The 23,141-nt window shown below is 40.5% G+C and overlaps 1 protein-coding gene across 1 annotated transcript; it reads right to left on the bottom strand.

The window, feature by feature from the left end:
* Positions 1-96: 96 nt before the first annotated feature.
* Positions 97-23,141, bottom strand: T265_14458 (hypothetical protein; the record flags this gene model as incomplete). The annotated part of the gene is made up of 9 exons (XM_009173721.1): positions 97-548; positions 1,507-1,655; positions 2,667-2,752; positions 4,694-4,827; positions 8,645-8,759; positions 9,676-9,771; positions 10,552-10,746; positions 19,940-20,047; positions 22,774-23,141. Coding segments are annotated over 9 exons (1,566 nt in total), but the record flags the coding sequence as incomplete, so codon positions are not given.

Here is a 23,141-nt window from a genome sequence, read left to right as displayed (position 1 = left end):
TCAGAACAATGAACTGCCTTTCCGTTGCCCAATTAAACTAACTACACTCACCTTTTCTAGGAGAAAAGAGGCAGCGAAAATATTTTGGCGTTGCGACAAATGGAGAATTATCATGTCGGACTGTGAGGAAGGCTCAGCTGGATCTGAGGAAGCAGAGTAAGCGGGGAAATGAAGAGACAAGATGTCTTTCCATTGGCAACATAAGTCCAAGCGCGGTGAAAATGGAAATGATCACAGCGATGAAACGTAACGGAAATATGATTCATCGAAGACGTCCAAAATGGGGACCAGTATGTTGTCACTCGAGGACTCCGAGTTAAGCGTCCCACTTTTGGTGTCTCCTTGCTCCAGCTTGCGCAAAAACTCCATACTTGACACAGCTCGTTCGTCTAGTTTGCAGCCTTTGACTGTAATAGACACCGGTGGCATCTTCTTGTCCATGGATTCTTTGGAAGCGACTACCCTTTCCACCCCATTTAATTCCCCGAATTCGCCTTTGTCACCTTTTGGTTTCATCTGCATGTTTGCTTTGGATTTTGATGGAAATCCTAGACGACACGGGCAAAACCAGCACCTTGTATGGTCTTGTCAATAACGCTTTATTGTTTATTAAGACTGATATAAATAATCGTAATAAGTAAAATGTCTGCTGACATCACAATAGTTCGGATGGATCCATGTTAGGTGGACCACAACATTTCAGCTTTCCAAGGGACCTTTATACGAGTAAAATTGCATGGATTTTATCGTTTCAGAACAGCGTGGTAAGCAGTCGGTAGTTTTTATTTGGCCAACGTTTCGCTTTAGACACAATAGCTTCATCAGGCCAAGTCATGCATGAATCTTAAAAGGACAAAATTAATCTTAGGACAACGAAATGAAAAAGTTGGAAATGGGTGGATTCAGACGTGCGTTGAAGAAGACAGTGCAGCCTGAGCTTTTTTGGCGTGTGAAAGTTCAAGTCTGTATGTATGTGTGAAAAATGGGGTTCTGTCCGCTCTGCGTGGCCAGTTCATCGTGCTTATCTTATGTCGTATATGCTTTGGAAATGGGGTTGATTATAAGTATGTCTCTCTTGTTGAAATGCTTGTTTGCGTGTGACGTCTTACTTGTCTGATCTCTTCTATCTACAACACACATATCCAACTTGTATGCATTTAGCGAATCTACACTCATTTGCAAACTAATTTGGGTTTTCGAGACACTCACTTGGTTACCAAGCTGAATCTCTCGTTTGTGATGTTCTCAGGCAACTGAATGTGCTGCACCAGGCCGCCTATGTTTCTGCGATACATATATATTTTGTAATGCACTACTCTTAAGGTTGCTGAAAACCCCTTGGCATTTACTTTCGAACAACCAAATGTTTGGTGAGCCCGGTAAGAAATTATGCATTCCTAGCATGTAAATACAGTGGAGGAAAATAACACTCCTTGGTGGATTAACGTCTTACTTTGGTACTATTTTTAGTAGGCACGCTTGATCTCCTGCGTGAGTGACACTTACCCTCGGGTGGTTTCTCGATATCTGGTAGACCTTTCGGCCTTACAAACAGCCGATTTTGGTCCAACTGATGCTTGGAAAATTCACCAGCCCGGATTCGGATTTGATCGCGCACCGTGATTCGGTAAAGGTACATCCGACTGAAGAATAGTCTGGAGGGTGAATGAGCAGATAGTGAGAGTGTTTCCATGCAAAATAAAGAAGAGAATCAAATAGAAATATGAATCATATCAACGTTTCACTGAAACGCGGATTCCAAAAGATCTGTAGTGGCTACTAAGATCATCAGTTTTACTCTACATGGTCTTTGTACCATCTGTTCTGAATCCTTAAGTCAATCCTTGGTACCATTCCTACATATTATCCCTTGTCTTACCTAAGCTGCGGACAAGCCGAAACAACGCATATCGCTCAAACTGCTTGCTTACTTTTACGCTGACCTCTCTACAAATTTTCGCAAATGTCTAGTGCTTGTGGGGCAAACATAATCGATCTGTCGCCCACAAACAATTTGGAATTCCATTCAAATGACTGTTCTTCCTCCATCTTCTGGACAGAAGCACTTTGAGACTTCGGATAGAGCCGGACGATGATCATAGTTGTGTAGAGTGACAAGAAACATGGATGTATGACAATAAAAAAACAGTAGAGGCTAATTTGGTGACCTACAGAATATCGCATAAAAGTTGAACATATGAAACCTGTACGTGCTGATTTCACTAAATGGCCGCATTCGCAAGCTAATCCAATTAATTTACTAGTGACTACGTGTCATTTCACTGACGATGTAAGCCTCTCAATTCCTAAATCCAGTGGTTAACAGCAACCAAGAGAGTACTGGATTTGTTTTCACATCACTCATTTACTGTAACCATCAAATATGGTATATTGCATATGTGTTGATTATCCATATTTTTTGAACCGCACTGTATTAGCCCGAGGGCAACTCATCGAAATGCTTCCCGATGATTCTCCTTTATTTGTACCAGTAGAAGCGGACGTGAAGAACCTAATAGCCTAACTGAAGCCAAATAAATCCATCCCACAAGCAAGAAAGGAAACGTAAAGAACACAAACTCATTATGTACTAAAAGCCTGGTTACTGCGTTGTAGTTGCCGTTATATATTTTCCAAACTTCGGGTTTCTAGGGTCTCTGACTTACTGATGAGTAATCTGATTGGTGTTTTCGGGGTCAATGTAATCCAGAATGGTTTGCAAATCGTTTGCGTTCAGTGGGATCTTTTGCTGCTGTAGAGCAAAGAAAAACATTGCGTGGTTCATTGCGCAAAATACATATACAAAATATGTGGAAGTTCGTGGTACACGGAGTGAACATCAGTAATGAAGCCCGAATTCTCTAATAACTGGTTTCTGTTTCCGAATAATTCGCTTGTCGCAAATATCTCTTAAAGTCTGTACTTTGGTTCTTGCTATGGGGATATATTTGGCACAGACACCCTTGATAACTATACTGAGGGACCCAGAATAAGCGTCAGTTTGGAAACATCATTAGCTCAAGTGAGCCCAAGGCGTTGGGGCACCGTTGACTTAGGTGAACTTTGATCTGGCTCAAAGTTGGCAAATTTTTAGCAGACCTTTCAAAAATATCAAGAACCATTCGATATAATCTGTGTATATTATGTATATATATATACATATTCCCAAACCAGTTAAGTATCGGGTTACTTTTTAAGTGCTAACAACATACATGCATACATACACATACATCCAAAATTCTGACTAAATCTTCTTTGCTAAAAGAAGAGGTCTCATTTGTTAGTTTCATCGTGCAAATGCAAACGGTTAGGCTTTCCTGAGAACGAAACACAATCAAAAACATCGCTGATGGCGGTTTTGAGGTCTTCAAACCAAACCAGTTAAGTATCGGACTACCTTTTAAGCGCCAACGACATACATGCATACATATACATACATCCAAAACTCTGATTAAATCTTCTTTGCTAAAAGAAGAGGTCTCATTTGTTAGTTTCATCGTGCAAATGCAAACGGTTAGGCTTTCCTGAGAACGAAACACAATCAAAAATATCGCTGATGGCGGTTTTGAGGTCTGTTCATTTGGGTGTGCGTTATTGTATTAACGCTGCACAAGCTAGACAGTATTATCCAATTCAGGAAAGGTGCATAAATTTTAGGTCAACACAGGTACACATGTATCAAGCACAAGCCTCACCTCATATTTAAACTAAATTTTTCGTAGTAATGGAATTTCTAATGATTTTTTTTAACATGAATGGGAAGGGAATGGTTTTCGTGCGATTACAGTGAAGTTTTATGGTAGCGGGAGGGAAGATCGCAATATTGCTGTAGCAGCTTCAGAATTCCATTGTGTTAATTTTGGAAACTAAGACTTTATGACCCCCATTTGCACACAGTTTTGGTGAAAACGTCTTTCAAGAACGAATATCCCCAATATACAATCAGTCAAATCATTCTCAGTGCAGTTGTTTGTTAAAATGGACTATACTTAAAAAAAATAGGTGAGACTGGAGGCGCTACTCGTATGCATATCATTGGGTGATATTTAACAAACCAAACTATAGAGTACGCTCACTGTATACGAACGACAGAACAGATTCAATAAGACAGTATTAGTTCATGTCAAAATTACTTATTCAAGTCGAACAGTAATCTGGACCCTGATTCAGCAGTCTGCAAAAATCCATGCGTTTTGCCATGGATAAACGTTTTAAAGTATCACCAACAACCACAGGACTGACAAAGAGAAGTTGTGCACTTCTTACCAGCTGTTCGAGTTTTGCTTCTTCTGTGAAGACAATAATGGCCAAGCTAACGGGAATCAAGCAAAGGTATCCTGTCAATAGTGTGGTTCATTAAAGGAAGAATAACTTTGATTGATTCCTGGGCGACTGACAATGAACTACGGTCTGTATTTCCTGATCTTTTAGCTGTAATGGCTAACCCTCGCTGACCAAAACTACCAAAGGATAATACAATATCTTATGCACTAGTACGCTAATCAGACTTTTCAACGTTTCGCACATTGTATGAATCTGAATAAATCTCCAAGCTTCTTGGCATCGGAAACCTTGCGAACTATCAAATGTTCAACTGCTTTGCAATTTTCCACGTTTTGCAGGGAAGCGAAATTAATTTATGGCTTTCACACATGGACACTGAAATGACGAACTTGGAATAAATGTTGCTTACCAGTATACCTTCGATGAAATCTGCGCGACTTAGCATTCCCGTTTGTTGCAAATCAATTAAACGGTAAAAGTCAACAATCCTGATTCCATGCTTGTTCAGATAATTCATCAAGAAGGTCATCGGGTCTTGCTTGGCTAAAAAAACATAAGTAACGGTTAATGCACTTTCTAATAAAACTCAATGGAAACGTTCATATATGCCCGAAAAATTTAGATATGAAAACATTTCCTACGAAATTCCCAAGTTGTGGTAATTGTTTCAAATCCTCTGTCCGTGATGATTAGCAAAACCGATTGGCGAATATATTATGCCACTAAAACTCTCAATTCATACTAGGAATCGTTAGCGTCGGGATATTTTGAAAATCACTAGATCCTTTATCAAGACCGGTTTATCCAGACACAATCAAGCCTAATTAGACAAAGTGTCTACCACACTTTTTTGCATTCAAACAGTGCTTTATAGTTGTTGCCATATCACTATTTCTCCCTGGATGGTTACCTTATGAGTAGAAAAGATCACAATTTGCTTGACTTTTGGTAGAGCTAAGGTTAAACGAATGTCTGTGGTAGTAGTAAGCAGCAACCTTCTTAAATATTTGATGACATGAAAGTTTGGATTACGAAGCGATACAACCTAACTATAGGGAGCCATCGACCCAATGATTTTACAACGGAGTTGCCGTTTTATTTGCTCCTCAACCCCAAAACATCACCTTCGACACAGTTCAGGATATAAATTATGCCACTTGCCAAATTCCGTCAGTCGTCCTGAGGCCATTTTGGAAAGTAACCCAAGCACGTGTTTTGGCCTTTACATCGTAGTCGCACACAGTAACGGGCCTGAGAGCTTAGTAAATTTCTCCATCTGTGTCATAGATAACTGAACTCTGCCGTTCGCCTGAAATTGCCTGGTCGTGCCAAAACGCCTTTCCCGCATCTGATCGCAGGTTTGTATGCAAATTTGAAAACTGCCTCGCCTTACTTGCTCATTATTACTGAATATTATTGAAAAACGGTCTAGAAAATTTCATGAGATCGCCCAGTGCAAATGACATTTTTGCTTTCGTATCTAGAAATTCGTAACTGTTGAGTTCGGCTTGATCATTAAGCAACTCCACAATTAAGAGAAGTTTAGCGATGAGACTTTCGATGAGACGAGAGTGTAGATGCAGTGAAATCATTTTTGAAAACGACCCCACTCTCAGTATCAATGGAAGAGGCCATGCCGTCCTCCCTCGAACACTGACGAATTAGGAAATTTGTCTGTGAAAACTGCGTGCTCAATCACCTGGCCCATTGCGCTAATCGGTGTACACATTGCTTTGAACATGCATGAGTTCGACGTTGTTAAAAATTTCATGCTAAACAGTTGCACCATAATGATCACTTCTTGCGTTATAGGGTAATGTCACCACACAGTGCTCCGTGAGTCAGGCTTTGTGGTACAAGGTTGGGGTTGAAGTCACTTTCAGCCTCGAAAAGAAGATGTGTTACTTTTCCTCACACGGTTTGGCTAATGAAATAAAAAGAAGAGCATCTCTCACACCATGGGACCTGAAAAGTTTGGACATCCCTCAGTCCTCACAAAAAAGAAGGCCTGACAGACCATCACTAGCAGAAGAAAGGAACAGTTTCTGTGGACAACTATCGGCCCAACGTTTTACATAAAACGAGGGATATAAATAAGGTATCTTGGAGATGGTGAACTCAACGTCGGAGACGAGTAGCACTAAGTAGGTCAGAAACTACGCAAGCTGTATTGTGTACTCAGATTTGGTGTGCTTTGCTTGATCTGCTACATGACTGGAGCCAGCTGTTTGAGGACGTGTGGTCAAGGGGTATAACACGCAACTAGAAACGAAAAAGTTTCGGTCGTCAGCAACTTCGGATAAGGAGTGTTCGAAACCATGCTTTTTACTGACGTTCCTTTTGCGGTTATCTAACCAGTGTTTTTCGCTTTATTCGGGTAACAATTGATTGGTTGCAGAGGCTGTCTGGACTCACTCGAAAGTATTCAAGCACTCGTAGGCAAGCGAACAAGACCAAACCATTTGAATGCCAGATAAAGGTACTGATGTGGTATTACTAGAGTGCTTAGATTATAAGCTCAAGATGAACATCAGTGTGCCAGATACCATTATTTTTCTGTTTCCGTCTGATGGAAGATATATGACTGAACCGGTGGAAAAATACTACGTAAACATACTGGAAATCCGAATAAAAAAGTCAAACTTCAAAGACTAGACCAAGGAAATGGAACCTGTCTACATGACCTACCCTCGCTTTATGAGGCTGATTTTTCACTCCTTCTTGGTGTTTATAATCTTCCCTATCACGATAATTCTCAGTCGTTGCTTAGGGTTCTTATACCAGCGCACTAAGAGATGGCCAAGCATAGCCCACGAAGCACAGTCCGCTTTGCTGTGTTTGGGTGACCAAAAGCTCTCGGACAAAATTGTTTCCTCTGAGGATTTCCTCGTTGGTTGCTTATGTATGGTTGCTTGGAACTACGTAATCAGTTGGCGACGCGATACAATTAAGCAACTGAGCAATGTGTCACAGTAATTATAATAAGCAAGCTTAGGAAGCTTGCCTTGAACTATGCCAATAATGCATCGTTTGTACACAGTGAAACCTACACTTTCCTATTGACAGCGTGATCCTGGTGCCTCTTATTGACCCCATGCTTGATGATAACTTTATGGCCAGGTTGAGAATCACATCACTGGAAAATAAGATGTAATCTTTGAACCACCTAAGATATGTGAATGAAAGATTTCCGATATGCAATGCGAAAAGATTGGGAAATTCACTTCCGAAGACGTTTAATAACAAACACTCGCAGGCTGGGTTTACGTGTGAACTGGAGAGGGTGGATGGGCAAGTATCCCCGGATGTATTTTCGCAAAGATGTCGATCGGGTAGCATGCGAACAAATGTTCACAGAAAGCTAGCGGAATCGAACAGTATACCAATGTTCCCAGCTTTGGATCACTTAGAATCAGACGAAAACTGGCGGTTCCGATCTTCCTCCAAGTGAAGCCAGGCATGCTGAGAAGCCGAGGAGCACTGCACAGCTCTCCCATACTTTTTGAGAGTCATCAGCAACTCATGAACGTCCCGGAAGTCTTGATCCCATAAACTTCTGGATAGTGTATGGATCACAGGCGTTTGACAAATGCGCGAGAGTTATCAGCAACTCATGAACGTCCCGAAAGTCTTGATCCCACAAACTTCTGGATAGTATATGGATCACAGGCGTTTGCCAAATGCGCATGGCTAGCAGTGTGATCAACTCGCATTTAGACAGGATACTGCGCCATCCATTTTTCATTCACGGGAGGCACACTTGGGTGGCCACGTGTTGGACCCGTGATTGAAGGATGCGTTACGCTTTATTATGTCTAATTGCGAACTAATCACACTACTGATCAGCCGCCCTTGTCCAAATAGTTAAGCGTTCAAACTGCTAGCCAGAATTTTGTTCTTGAAGATTCCTCACAGATGAGCACTACTGATGATTTCTAATAAGGATGAAGCAACTCTACAGCACTTCTCAGCTCTTCAGCGAAGGTATCAGGGAAACATCCGACAAACACGATGTCATACGTTGGCTTTCAATTTCCGGTTGTGATGTTTATGCTGGGGCATTTCATTAAGGGCAAACATGAATCGCTGCCAAGAATAAACATTGCAAATACTTAAAGAATCGGCCTGATTTGGAATGCTTCTTAAGGATTTCCAAATCCGATTCCTCCTTCCGAATGGTAGTTTGTCGAGTGGTGGCAAATTTCGCGTGCGAAAGCCGAGCAGAGTGCGTAGAGTTAGAAAAGAAACCCAAATAAAACTTGCATGTTTACGAATGTTGTTCCACCCAAAAACGAAACTTTTTCACGCATACTAAACAGAACAGAAGCAGCAAATCAAGACAGCTTAAGCGGTTACCCACCATACTTTCCTCCGCGAGTTTCCCAAGAGACGCAGTTTTCATTCAGCAAGGTGAATCGTCTCAAATTCGAAATTCGATGGGCGATTTGGGTGAGTTTTTCAGTGAGTTGCATGCCCTGTATTGAACCAAAGGGGAAATAACATTGACCAACAAGTACGAAAATTGACAGTTAAGCTAAATTTCTCAGCTTAGCTGTTGTTATCTATTGTGGATCAGGTGAATTAGTTCTCTAGCCGTCATGATTACCTCAAAAAATTGTGAAATTGATGTTTGATTTAATGAGTTCATTGAAAGTGTTCCTCCAAATACTTGACCACTTTTACCGGGACACTGTGAAACACATCCAGAATCCATCAAAATATCCCTTAATTTAGAAGAAAAGCGAGGTGTAAGGCGTGCAAAAAATAACAATTTTCTTAGCAATGAGTGAAGCTGATTGGTTAGTCACTGCATGTACATTTTTTGAGGAAAGTGTACGTTTATAAGAGAAATGATCTGTAGTGTAGAAACGGAAGTGAATGTCAGGAGAAGGCAGTTGCATGTCAACAGTTGAATCATCAGTCAAGAGGCCGAAAAAGAAGATGACTATTAGGAACGAAAAAATCCCTCTTTCGGGCCGACGTTTGAGTGCTCTTTAGCTGACTAATCCGGAATAGGGTAACGAAACTGCCTACTGTCTATTGGGTTGTAATCTACGTTGCACAGCCTGAGGTTGCTAGTAAAAATGGCTAGGGAGGCGGGCATATATGAACCGACGAAATTCAGTGTAGTTTCTCACTGACACGTTAGGTTTTATGATGCTGCGAAATAAGATGAAATAGGAAATTTCCCAGGGTTCTCAGGAAACGAGGGCATCCAAGAAAAACAACATGTACAGAATCTACAGGCACATATAAAAATTAGGAACGAGTGAAAACCACCTTCGGGTTCAACTGATTTGCCTACATGGACCTAGATGTCACTTTTTTTCTCAACAAAATGTTTGGAGATTTGCGAATGTATGATGTAATAAGCAACATAGAAAATCTCACCTCTAGGTCTAAAACCGTCAGTCCGCTTGTTGCTGTATGTTCAAGTATATGCAATAGTTGGTGAACACCACTCACTGTCAGAGGATTCAAACCAAGCTGGAATAAAATAACAGTTGTAATACGTCGCCATGGTGACTCGCAAAAATGTTGAATCAATAACAGGCGGACGTCAGATATTTATGATGTTTGTGAATGTAATGAATTTTGTTCAGAATTGTGAGTGGTTACCAACAAATGTCACCAAGACGGCGACCAGGTTGTATCATTCTTAAATGGGGATTCGACCGGGCACTAGCTGCATGGAATCCCTACAGTATAACAAAATATCAAACGTGACAAATTAGATGTACACACTGAATATGTTCGTGTGTTTGTACTAGCTGTCAAGCACACTGCACATGATTTGGATGGAGCATGTCACTATGCGGTATCCTAACTGTAACAAACAGTTGGTTTCAAGACGCGACTGACTCTAGGCGGCACGACCTAATTCTTGTGCTTCACTTGGTCTTGCTTTGGTTGAATCCTCAAATAATCCTACGTGTGTTTATCCCACGTTTCTTAACGCTGAATTTTCCAAAATTACAATTTTTGTGAAGCATCCCCCCAAAAAGGATGCGCTCATTTATTCTTTCGGATTAAAGAATTAGTAAAACTGCGAGCTTCTACCACACTCCATCAAGTTATCCAGAAGTTTTATGCATGTAATTTGCATTCATCAGGAATCCCAGGCGCTTCTGCACTTTCAGTCATCTGTGCCAATTGATCAGATGTATTTTCCAAGTTCAGAATGTTATTTAATCACATGATTGGTGACGTTCTATTAAACATCAAATAAATGCGTAGATAATCTGTAAGTGATGGTCAACCACATACGCGCAAAACTTTTAGCGTTGAATTTTGCTGTAATGCCTTGGTCAAAGGTAGAACCGCCCGCAGTTCAATCCGATTTGACTTTAGGTCAAGCTCTTCTAGTGAATTGTTCCGCGTCAGTCCTTCGCATAGTGCTTCTGTCCCACGTAGTGCGAAACCATTCCACGAGAGGTCCAACAGATGCAACCCCTTGTTATACTGCATGAAACGATAAAACAAGATGTGTAGTAATATACTTAGATGAACCTTTTTCTGACAACTGTGGTTAGTATAAACATTACTGATGTCAGTCGCAAGCTCTTTAAATGGCCACTTGTAGTTGTATCGGTTTGAAACAGAACTGTCTAGAATATCACAAAACAACTATTCAGTGGAATCAAACGCATAAAGATACCATTGTGTAAAATGAGTCAGGTTCAGAAGTAGAAACAACTCTTTTATCACGTTGCTTTGGAGTTTTATGCAAGTCACGAAAAGCACCCAGCACAAATGATTTCACGTCTTACTAAGAACGTCAGTAAATGATGCGACAGTGTGTGCTTCTGATACTGCGTCAGAATGGATAGGTTCAAGAAAGCTGCTACCTTAAGCATTGGCCAGCTAGAATTAACTCAACACTAATGGGTTACGTTTGAAGGGAACTAAAGATAAACCAGTGTGCTTAACAAAATGGTGAATGAGGCGACCAGGTAAAGCCTCTGCCGCTTTATCCACAAAATGGTCTCCCACAAAACGTTTAAATGGGAACATTTGGATTCTAGCATCGTGTAAATTCCGGAAACGCTGGTAACAAGCTAGGTAATGTTTACACATTTATATGTCTATTTGCCACAAAGACGAAAAAGCACTTCCGAAAAAGTAGCAACAACAGAGAAAAACAACTTCCTTTCTGACACAAGTCGCCACAACTGAAATTTATAAGCAGGCCATCTTCAATGTAAAAAAGTAAGTTTGATGTATCAATTACAAGGTATAAAGAAATTAAGTATGTCTTAATGATGTACGAATGATGATTCTTATCAATATCTCTTTATTCTGAACGACGGAGCGATAAGTGTTCATTTAAAGGCTCACATTTGGTTTCCTATTTTCTCCTAGTGATCATGAATAAACGGCCAGCGGGATAAGTCAATGTGTCCAATTCGGAAGAATGTCTAGGGATGCAGCGCTTTCTGAAAACGGAGCAATCTTACTATTTCGGAGTATTTCGCCAATAAGAATACAAGTGACCGTCAAGAATCGAATTTTGGGACGTGTGCCACACTTTCAGGAGGATGTTCATAGCAAAGTGTGAGGAAATCCCCTGCGCAAAGAGCCACACAGTTAATATGTACAACCATTTTTGAATTATGGGAAGGCTTATTGAGGGCAGAGTGAATACATGTATGAAAAATTCCTTTTATTGCTTTTTCGCTCTTCACATGAGGATGCCGGAGGATAAATTGATATAAATTGCGCGTTCCATGGGGCGTTTTCATCATACCGAATGTCCGAACTGGACCAGTCTTATGTGAATGTGTGGTCTTGTGATTATGAAAATGGCTAATTTCGCAACAGACTAGAGATATGAAGACCATCTCAGGGCATGAAGCTTGTTTCAATTGGTCAGGTGGGCATTCCTATCTAACCTGGTTTACCTGGGGCGTTCCAACCGAATACGATAAACTGTGTGTTCCTCTCAAAATTGCTTCGCACCGGTTTAATCGCCTTCAAGTCCTTTGTGTTTCACATCGTTTGAGGACCGAACGACCAAATACCGATTTGGTCAGTTTCTTTCCCTTATGTACTTTTGAAAATCCAAGTCTCCTACCACCATAGTGAGAAACAAGAACGAAATGGGCTGGAATTGCATTCACATACTATTTACGAAGCTTAGCACAGCTGAAGTGGGCAGGCAAATCTGGGAAATTCATTTTTCGTGAATACGTTCATTTGCTGACTATGGTGCTGGCCAGCCGACGGATACCACCAAAAGTAAAGGCACAATCTGGTCATACAGGGAGTGAATCTAGGCGGTTGCTACGGTAATCGGAAGGAATGAACGCTCTGGGGAATGGACCGAAATTTTAGTGTAAACCATGTCCGTTTGCTGAAGAATGATTTACAGGTCTTGGAAAGATGCTAAACTTTGGGACCAAAGTTTATTGAAAGCTGGACCGATCATAATGTCTCGGGTAATCTGATCTGAAAGGAAAACATCTTACAGCACATGTGGATCTTTCTCTAATCGTAACTTGAGAGGCTTGTCAGTAACCTGGGATTGGTGAGTGAAGTTTTAATGTTACTATATTTTAATTAAGTATATGTTGACGACAGTGCTAATCTGGATCCTGAAATCTAACTGCGAAGGATACAGTCTACCAAACTATAGGTGGTGAATCCCACTCCTGAATCTTAAAACGCACACTGCTGATGTTTATGCACAATGTTGAATTTGTTAGCGTGTACATCTTAGCTTCACGCAAAGAGATAATCTCAGTTACAGAATGAAATTCAAGCAAAGAGTTCTCTTTACCGATGCATTGTAGCTCATGATAGCTTGAAAAAGTCCGTCAACGATGTTCCCTGGACATCCAATTAGAAATGTATTCGAGATTTATTCCAGTGTTTGAGAAATTAAAGTCCACACTCAAACTCAGGCTGAATCTGTGAACTCTACCCATACATCGTAAACAGTGAGAAACAGGAGGAAGTAAAAGGCCGATTGCAGGAAGAAGCCTGAATCGCGATACAATTTTTAGTGCGTGATGTACGTATAAAACTTGATTACGAAGATGTTATAAAAACCATGTATTCATATGGTTCCAGTCAAAGCAAAACCCACTTTGAGCATTTTCGCGAACTCCACCGCGCCATTCGAGTGAATTTTATTCCAGTGCAGGCTCAATCGGTTTAAAGTTGAATTCGTGTCTGTAGATGGTCAGGCTTGAATTTAAACAAGACTTGCATAGTGCCTTTGCTAGGGATGCAGGTTCTTGGGATTCGATGGAGTTGCGAGACAAGTCCAATTTCCGAAGTCTCGTATTCTTCTAAAATGAGGAGTATTTCCAGAAATTTCATTGTCATTTATTAATAGTGGTCCTTCTGAAACATAGATGGTGTGTATTTGTTTTTACAGTGAAGACTGAACATGAAAATCCTAAAGTGTGGAGTCGAATAAAAACTAACACAGTTCAAACGGTCTACTGATGAAATCAAGATGTGTCGTTATTGCGAGTATGCCCAAAGTTTTATCAAAATTTAACTTGTTTACCAGGTTTACTTCAGATTCAACAGGTGATTCAAAACTGTAAAGTCACTTTTGGTTTTCTTGGTTCTTTAAGTTGTCAATATAGGAACTATTCTTACAAAGGCTGAGCATCCTCTGGGCTAATCCGGTTAGAATGCATGCACAATCCATGCCTACTCTGGACCTAACACATTCTGAGAGGTTCAGTTGCTCCATAAATCAGTTCTTCTGATGTGAGCGCTGTAAGCCAAACGTATATGAATCTCGTTTGTTCTCTACTTTTTTCCATATAGGTGTTGTATACACGGCCTTTAAAGCAGACTTGACCCGGTAAATTGGTTTTCCTAGACGAAGTCTCACAAATGGTCTTTTAGAGATGCTCTAGCGTAGATCTACACAAGTATAGCTAGATCGCGTGAATTCCTAGCCTTTTATTGCACACGGAAGTTGATTGTCAACGAACCTCTCTACACTGACATCTGAACAGTGGCATATGAAAGTGTTCCCATCGCCGGTGAAGCAAATTCGTAGACTTTACAGTTGAATTGACCTTTTTGTCGTGTATGCGCATGATTTCACTGAAGGAACAACATCCGGGACCATGAAAAACCCTAACATGACAAGCTGTCACACAAAGATGCAACCGAGTTAGCCGCACACGTCCAGAGTTATGCACAGTTAAGTAAACCTTCCGGGAAGAAAAACATTATCCGTAAACGGAAGGTCATACTTTAATTCTCAAAATTCAACAGTCACCCAAGGTCATTGACCTTCTAAGCTCATGATTTAGGGCTCGAAATAACTGACGAAAGATTCGTGGTTTGAACGCAGAATCAGCATCTAGACTGCTCCCTTCTAGACTTGCGCATCGTGGCAGTACTTTAGTCTTCGTGTTTCTTCATTGACCTTCTAAGCTCATGATTTAGGGCTCGAAATAACTGACGAAAGATTCGTGGTTTGAACGCAGAATCAGCATCTAGACTGCTCCCTTCTAGACTTGCGCATCGTGGCAGTACTTTAGTCTTCGTGTTTCTTTCGAGGGCATGGCAGGTATGAACCGAAGCCGTGTTACAGTCGAGCATTTATTGAAAATCCTATCCACTGTAAGCCCGACAATTTTAAAAAGCCGGATCAAAGACATTATCAAAAAACCTACCTTCAGTCCATTTGAGATTCGAACAATTGAGCTGTCTGTGATGCAATTATCTTCAGAGAAAGAAAATAAAGGTCGGAAGTAGTGGATGATTTTTCAAAACTTAGATCAAAAGTTTCTTCTGAATCTCGTCAAACTACACGACAAAGCCATCGCTCATGCATCTGGAACGATGTGTCACATCCGAAAGATAACAAATACTTAGGGCTCCTCATCGGACGAGAGGAACGAACCAGGTCCCAAGGCATTCCAGGTTACTCAGGTACATCTCGCAAGTCCAACGTCAATAACCATTCAGGTGACTGACAGTCATGTGGTGTGTTTTTGTTTTCACTGTACACATCCGGTTCACAAGGCTCAAGGGAACAAGTTTAGCAACATCTCACAGAAACAATTTCTCATCCATGCCGTACATTACTTGTACCTCAGTAAACTTCAGTTGATGGACAAAAACTACCGGTTACGTTGTAGAGTTTCATTCTGGTTTTTTGCAGTAAAACTTCCTTCGACCAATACTTGCACACGCAGTTGTCTGCTTCTATTACACAGAAGCCCACTGTTTTAGTGAAGCTAAGTTATCCGCTTGCATTACGTGCAGAGTAGCTTATCCGCATGAGGTTGTCAGTGGTTTATCTAATGAATGTGTTATAAATCATCTTTGGGACGTTCATTTCGACAAATGGCTGGGGTATTTAATAAAGAACGTTTTTTCGGACACCGCGTAACACTCCTGAACAGAAAAATAAAGACTATGTGGGTACTGGAATGCGAGATCCCCGCACTAGCTGGAGAGAGGATGTAATCAGGTAAAGTCTGTGCAAAAGTCTTCGGGTTCGGTTTGTCTTGAGAAACATAAAAATTCATATATGACCCGTTAACATTTTATTGCACGCTGTTTGAGCAGTTGAACGACGTTACTGTTCAGTCCACAGTAAAATTAACTGTATATAGTTGGTTTCAACCATTGACAATGTTTTATCGTCAGCATACGCTCAAAATTTAATATATGGTTTACTGTGTATTAATGGAGTGTTTCTTCATAGTTTGCTTCCCTACGCAGCTAGACGACCATGGTGTTGAAAATATCGCATTCAGTATTGAGCACCGCATTTATTCTGGTTAGTCCACATAGAATGAGCACATCACGTAGATTTCGCCCCTAGTAAGGCCAATCAAAGATGACACATCGGATTTAAAACTGTAGATTTATGAGCTTCGAGAAAGCATATTAAGACTAATTTTGGAACTTGAGTACATACCATCTGGGGCGCTATAGTTTGTTGACTGATAGTCACGCCAGGTGTCCTCCCTGGTGGTTACCGACGGTGGTTTGTTTCTCATCAGTTCCTGATGGGACGGCCCCAAATAAATTACAAGTCCTTCGCTTGAAACAGTCCGGCATTGCCAACTTTATGCAGAAATATCAAAACACACAACTAATCAAGGGGCAGATAAACACCTATAAACACCTATAATAACACCTATAATATGAAGTAAGTAAGTAGTTTCACTCTAGAATATATCATGTTCGAGACATTTACAAGCTAGTTTGGATGAAAATTAACAGTCATTCCCGTTTTTGGATTTGGCCGCCTTCATTACACTATGCAGCAGCTACTAAACACTAAAACTTCCCCTAGCCCAGATGATAACAGAGCGACGAAGTAGTTCTCGTTACTCTATGCTCATCTGCATTAATTTTGTGAGGAATTTGGTTGTCAAGCATAGAATATTAAACATTCTTGGTAAAAAATGATATTTTCCGGCATCCCTTATTAGTTCTGCAAAGTCAAACCGCTGACCTAGTCACTGGTCGCAATTTAAGATAAAACAGTGAGCGAAATGCTTTTTGATGATTTGTAACATATCCTCCCAAAGAGTCCGTTCGTTTTGTTTTGTTCCACAGTCACCAACGCTCACCTTTACGGATCTGACTTTATCTTAAGAAATAAATGTCAATAAGTATGTATGTGAAATCTGATATTGCCTGCAGTGTACATGTTTTACATTTAGTCTTTGAAACCGAACAGCAAGATACAAAAATGTCAGACGCACTGCTCAAATTTAAGACCTCCAGAGGCGTGTTTTCGGCCAAAATGTCTCCGATGGCAGCAGCCCCTTCAGCTCCCAGTTTTGATCCAGCCAGGTTCTAAAAGGAACAAAATGGATGTAGGAATTATCGAACAACGACTTATTAATCCCATCGAAACCACAACCTAAGAAAATGAATTATAGTGAGAATAAGGATTAGCCACAAAAACACTGAAAAAGGATCTTCGTCTGAACTTTAACCCACCTTGGTTCACAACTTTGCTTTCAAATAGAAGCAATGAGCCATATAAAAGTTCACGCTTAGCTACACTAGTTAACTGCTCGCAACATCCATGCAAAATTCAAATCGTTCCCATTCAATCAACCAATAATAGAGTAATCAGTCACACGACAATCCATCTAGTGACGGCATCCCTTGCCACTAAGGGACCAAACACTATCACTAGTTTCCAGTGATTTCGGATAAAAAAGCTAACCCTTGAGCAGCGTCCAGTCTTTGTCGTGATGAGCGTAATTTTAGCCGTGTCCAAACATTAACAGATGACATTTGAAACGGATTCATCGCTGGACAACGGTTGCCACACTGCAAGCTCCTACAAAGCATACAACTTCCAGCCTACTTGCCTCGTACCAACCCTTATGTTATGTCAAAAGGCTGATTGTGACGTGAATCAAGGGGGTAATTTTATTGGGTAAACACACATAGGCTCCTCGTGACACACCGGTTGGCATAAGCGGGGTGAGCTAGTAATTTGCATCAACATTATTTTTCTCGCAAAAGCATTCAGTCATTCCCCCAAAGTTTCGTCGGGATATCGATCTTTCCTTGCACATATTACTGTGGGGACTGTTTCAATTTATAGCTTAGGTAAGATAAATAAAAGCGTGTTTCATCAAGGTTTTTGTTAGTTATTTGATCAAACATAGCCTCGTCAAAAGTGAAACATAGAGTGAAGGATTGTTAGGGTAGTGGTTATCATACTAATTCAGCTTCAAACCTCAATTTCACTCCCGATGACATTTGGGGCAATGCAACTTGAGGTCCTTTTGTTCCGTCAAATTAAGGTAGTATTCACCGAATTATACCTAGTTGACCAATTCAAAGCGTCCGTGCGAACTACAGTTGGGTCATATGAGCAAAGGGTAATGAGGTGTTCCATCCAGGTTATGGTTTTATTCTGGACTATTCACGTTGGCAAGACCAATGAGTAGCTTGATTTTCAGATATTCATCAAGAAGTAGTCAGTTAAATAGTGTCAAAAAATCTTGACCGTTAAACATATTTGCTGTCACACACCTAGATAGATAACCTCGGATGGTGGCATACATTTTGCCGTGTTTCTCATGTTTCTGTTCAAGATGGCTTCATGGGGGTGAATGCATAAGGAATAAATGCAGTGTAAGGTAATAATGCGAACTATTTAAGTCATCTATTATGGTGAATGAGGCACTCAGACAGTAGCGAGAAAGCGAATGGCCTCAAACCTGTGGTGCTTTCGAAACCATCTACATATAGTTGATTCCATAAGGAATAAATGCAGTGTAAGGTAATATTGCGAACTGTTTAAGCGAGAAAGCTAATGGCCTCAAGCCTGTGGTACTTTCGAAACCATCTACATATAGTTGATTATCGTACTTAGAACTGCTAAACTATTTTGTGACCTCCTTAGGTAGGTGTGGCACAGAATATCTTTTCCCGAAAATATACTTGCGTCAATTATCAGTGAATCTTAGATTATTTTGTGTGCCATTTACTAAACTCTTACCTAAAGAAATTGGTTAGAACTCATATCATGTTCACTGTCCATGTGGGCAGGCGCATACTCCTATTGAACAATAGACCGTGCAGCCCGTAAATTGTTTTGCTAAATATTCCAGGTTTCTTCCTTTCGCATTGTAGACGGTTGCGTTGATGCAGACGTAATCAACATCACCATAACTACAAAGGTTGACGAAAATTCTATAGCTCAGCTGTTTTGACAAATGCCCGTTGACACCAAATTTCACATGAGTGACCGACGTACCATATTTATAGTCGGTAACCCATATCTGCAGCTGGTTGTTTTGAACGTTGCCTGTAAACTGGCTTGCCTGAAGTTCTCTTTCCACCAGGTTAGGCATCTTTTGTGAGAGCACAAATTTTCCTCCACGGTCAAATGTACCAAAAACGTGGTGAGGCCAAATGTTGCGTAAAATAATGATTATAACAGGCGATTGATAACTGGTTCAGTCGGGACAGCTGGTCAGAACATCAATGAAGTCGGTGAGCTACTAACTGCCTGCTATTACAAAAAGCTGACTTCCATTGTTAACAACAATTCAACTATATGGTTTTCTTTCAGAAGGCAACTGTTTAATCCATTTTAAAGGTCATGTAATTGATTTTTTTCTTAAAAGGACGAAAAAAAGTGGCATTGTCCTTTTCGCCATGCTAACTTGTTAAGTTGCCCAAGCCTGCTTAACTTAATTTAATTGCCTACACACCAATCATTTAGGTAGCGGACGAAGAACATCAAATTAGTCGAAATGAGAACCAGTGTACAAACTTACATGATTCCTTGTGGGCAGAAAGCTCATCCCAAAGTAGCTATTACGGTGGTTTTGAAGTGCTTGAAGATGCTGGGTGAAATTGATGCAAAATCTATTATACCTATTGGTTTATAATCCCCTGTAGGAAGCCAGTTCTAATTTAGAAGATCAGATATACCAATCATGATAGCTGAATATCAAAAGTATATAAATGCTCAAACTGCCTGTGCTGAAAATATTTTTAAATCGTCTTCACTGATTAGCTACATTGCAGAACTAACAAACTGGTTTGATGGTTCCAGAAGGTAACACAAAGAGCAACTTTGGTAGTTGCATCTCCAACCAAAATGAATGAGCTCGGGTGCTCAGAGCAAATGGGATAAGAACGAACGGATAAACCTTCCAGTTTGTCGTTAGGTGTAACTTACTAGAGCAACGAGAAAAGGATTTTTCAAAAGAATTGGCCTGATAACTTTCAATCCAAAGGCACCAACGCTGTTGAAACTGAAATCCACCTCTTCAACGCGACCACATTCCTGAAATTTACAGTAATTCAACATTTACGTCAGCTGATACGGGAAGGTCATGAAGATGCTAATATAAAGATAATAAGTTGACCTAACATTTGCTTTCCATATGAAACAGAGGAGAAATGAACCAACTTAACCGCAACTGCGCATATATTTTCATTAACGGGCTTAAAATACTGGTCCTTAGGCTTTACGTCAAACAGTCTTATGTCCATCAAGTTCACTCAAAGGCAGGTAGGTCTGATGTGTCAGTTATTTCAGCGACAAACAGATATTAAGGGATCACAGGCAAGGTGTTTGTCACTTATTGTATTTCCCTACCAGGGCTCATAATCCAGAGATACAGCCTGATCGCTAACCGTATAGAAGAGATTTCAGAATGTGTTATTCGTTCGGTCGAGCGTTCTCTAAAATCTACCCAATAACGCTACCTTGCGTTCAATTAACAAAGCGTAAAATATGGATCAACAAGACCACATCGGCCTAAAGGAGGGGTAGTTCAACAGGAGATAACGCAATCTGGGGGAGGTTATTCCTGGATTTTTGTAAAAGTGGATCAAACGGGAGGCGTCAAGAATCCTTTTATTGCAATGAATGGTTGTTCTTGCAGGTGAACGCTTGAACAAGACAATAAAATGGACGCGAATTCAACTTCAGGTGCAGCTAAAAGTGAGGTATTTTTAGCACTTACTGTGGCCCCAAATTCGCCCTTAAATAAGTAGCTCAATACTTACCGTTGGAATGCCTGTGAACTTAACAAAAGATTTTTTACCAATACAGATATGTCTCCATTGGTGTGCGAAAGGCAGAAAGAGAAAATAACAGATCCGAGATGAAGATATGGTGTGGCACAAAAGGGTGCTGTCAGACTGCAGGGCATATCACAATGGGTAACAAAAAATTACTGTGCAACGACAGTTTAACTGGATAATGCAATGGAGGTTATCTAGGCAGTGTATTCCCTTGAAAAAATGAAGCAAACAATGAGCTATCGATGTCTTCAAGAAAAACTCAGTGCAACATTATGCACTATCTTAAATATCCTGCCAAGAGTACATACACCTGAGGCTGCCGCTAACACCAAAGCAATTTGCAATCTAAATTTCCCTCGTAGTTTGAACAATGTTCCGCGTAGGCTGCTGAAAACAAGAGGCATATAAATGGCCCCATGCATTTCCGAGCAAACTAAGATTACCTTGTATATTTGCATGCAATTCGTAAAGTTTACGAATGGACTTTTTACATCCGAATCAAGGCATGCATAATTTGTAAAATTTGGGGCACAATTGTTGTGTTTGAGGCGGCATCTTCGAAACGGAGGTCCAAGACCTCGCTCACTCGGCTGCCCGGGGTCCGATGTTTCGCCACCACAGTAAGTCCAGCGCACTTAAATCACAAGCCAGATTGAAGAACGCGTAGTTTACTTATGCCCAAACGGTCGGTAAACAAGGAATATATTTTACTTTAGGTTAAATAAGGTTTGGTTAAGACTGCAACTACTCGTGGGATTAAAGACCGGTTTATTTAAATTTGCCCCAAGGAAAATAGCCTTCTCCAAGCCGAATAAGCATCACAGGGTTGGATTAGACATTGGTCTGCACAACCCTAATATATCAGTATTAAGAGGAAATGGAAGCAGAAATGTCTTGCGTCCTTGGCGATATAATTAAATGGTATACTTAAAGGTAATGGTGCACTGCCAATAGGGATGATTGGTGTCTAGTTGCCATCAGTCATTTACTACCCACATATTCTCACTATAATTTCCATTCTAAGTGTGTTTTTTGCTCTTGAATTTATATTGACCAGAAGAATAAATAACGACACTCTGTATTGCTCAACACACCCTCTTTAAAAATCACAGAACATGAGGCTTGCGGTGAGGCAATCAAATTGTCCGGTTTCCAATATCCTCGACTCACTCTAGCATACACTGTAAGAACGTTAGATAAGTCGGGATTAAAAGGGTTGAGCTAGCTGGACCTTCAAGTGGAGTGCATATCACTTTTGTCCAAAATTATGTAACCCAGTTGGATATACCTTGTGTTTGGGAGGTACATGTCAGAATAACATCGGCAAACCTCGACGAGCCAGACTTCGCGCACAAAATATCAATTACCTTTGGACCTCTAAAATTTTTTAAGCCCTATGAAAGGAGAAAATGTTTCAAAACCTCATAACAACCATACATATCCAAATTAAGATCTTTAAAAAACTGTTCCACCTACGGAAGTCCCAACTCATCTTAAGATATAAATCTCAACATCCGCTAATTGGAGTCGGTTCAACGTATAACTTAATAGATAGATTTACAGAGTATAGGAATTTCAAGTTCCTGGTTAAAGGCGTGAAGCCGTTTGTAGGCCAAGTCTCAAATATCTAGCAAACCGACCTGTATCCCCTTTTCACTGGATGAGGATAAGTGAGAGGGTAAATACACCGAATCAACTTTAGCTGCCAGGGTTAGTAACAATCGGCTTAAATCACTAAGAATCGTTAAGAATGAAGCCTAAGTTTGTATCTAGCAAGGCGGTACTATTGCATGATGTGTGTTTGCAGCAGTTATACTCAAATGGTGCCGTATTGTGGAAGTTTTTCCCTGAAACTGTGGAAGGGAAAAATCAATAGCGTGAGCCCTTTATAACTTCTTAAAATCTTGATAAAAATCAACAACAGATATATTTTTGAAACCAAACAATATTTTATCCATATATAAATAGTGGTAAACTTACTTGAATCAGGCAAATTAAAGGAAGAAATTCGTCTCTCGTTAAACCCAACTCCTGAAGTTTAAAGTTCAGGTGGTTGCATGCGTATCTGATTCGCTTTAGAACGGGTAGACGTGCCCGGACCTTATGCTTTTTACAATATTTTCTGTACCAAGTTGTCATAATATCTTGGGGGTCTTCTTTCTGCTCCACCGCGTCCTCCGATTGGATAGCTGCGGAATAATGAACACCGAGCAATTTATCCTGTAGCAAATCGTTTAGCTCTCCTTCCTCTCCGTTTTCCAAAAATTTTAGTTTACGATTTTGTTCCCACCTTGCAGCGTTCTTTACATCTGTTTCAGGGGTTGTCGTCAACGTATTTAAGTGGTCTG

Source organism: Opisthorchis viverrini (genome assembly GCF_000715545.1).
Source record: "Opisthorchis viverrini unplaced genomic scaffold opera_v5_197, whole genome shotgun sequence".
Taxonomy (NCBI): Eukaryota; Metazoa; Platyhelminthes; class Trematoda; order Opisthorchiida; family Opisthorchiidae; genus Opisthorchis; species Opisthorchis viverrini.
This window is presented reverse-complemented; position numbering and strand designations above follow the sequence as displayed.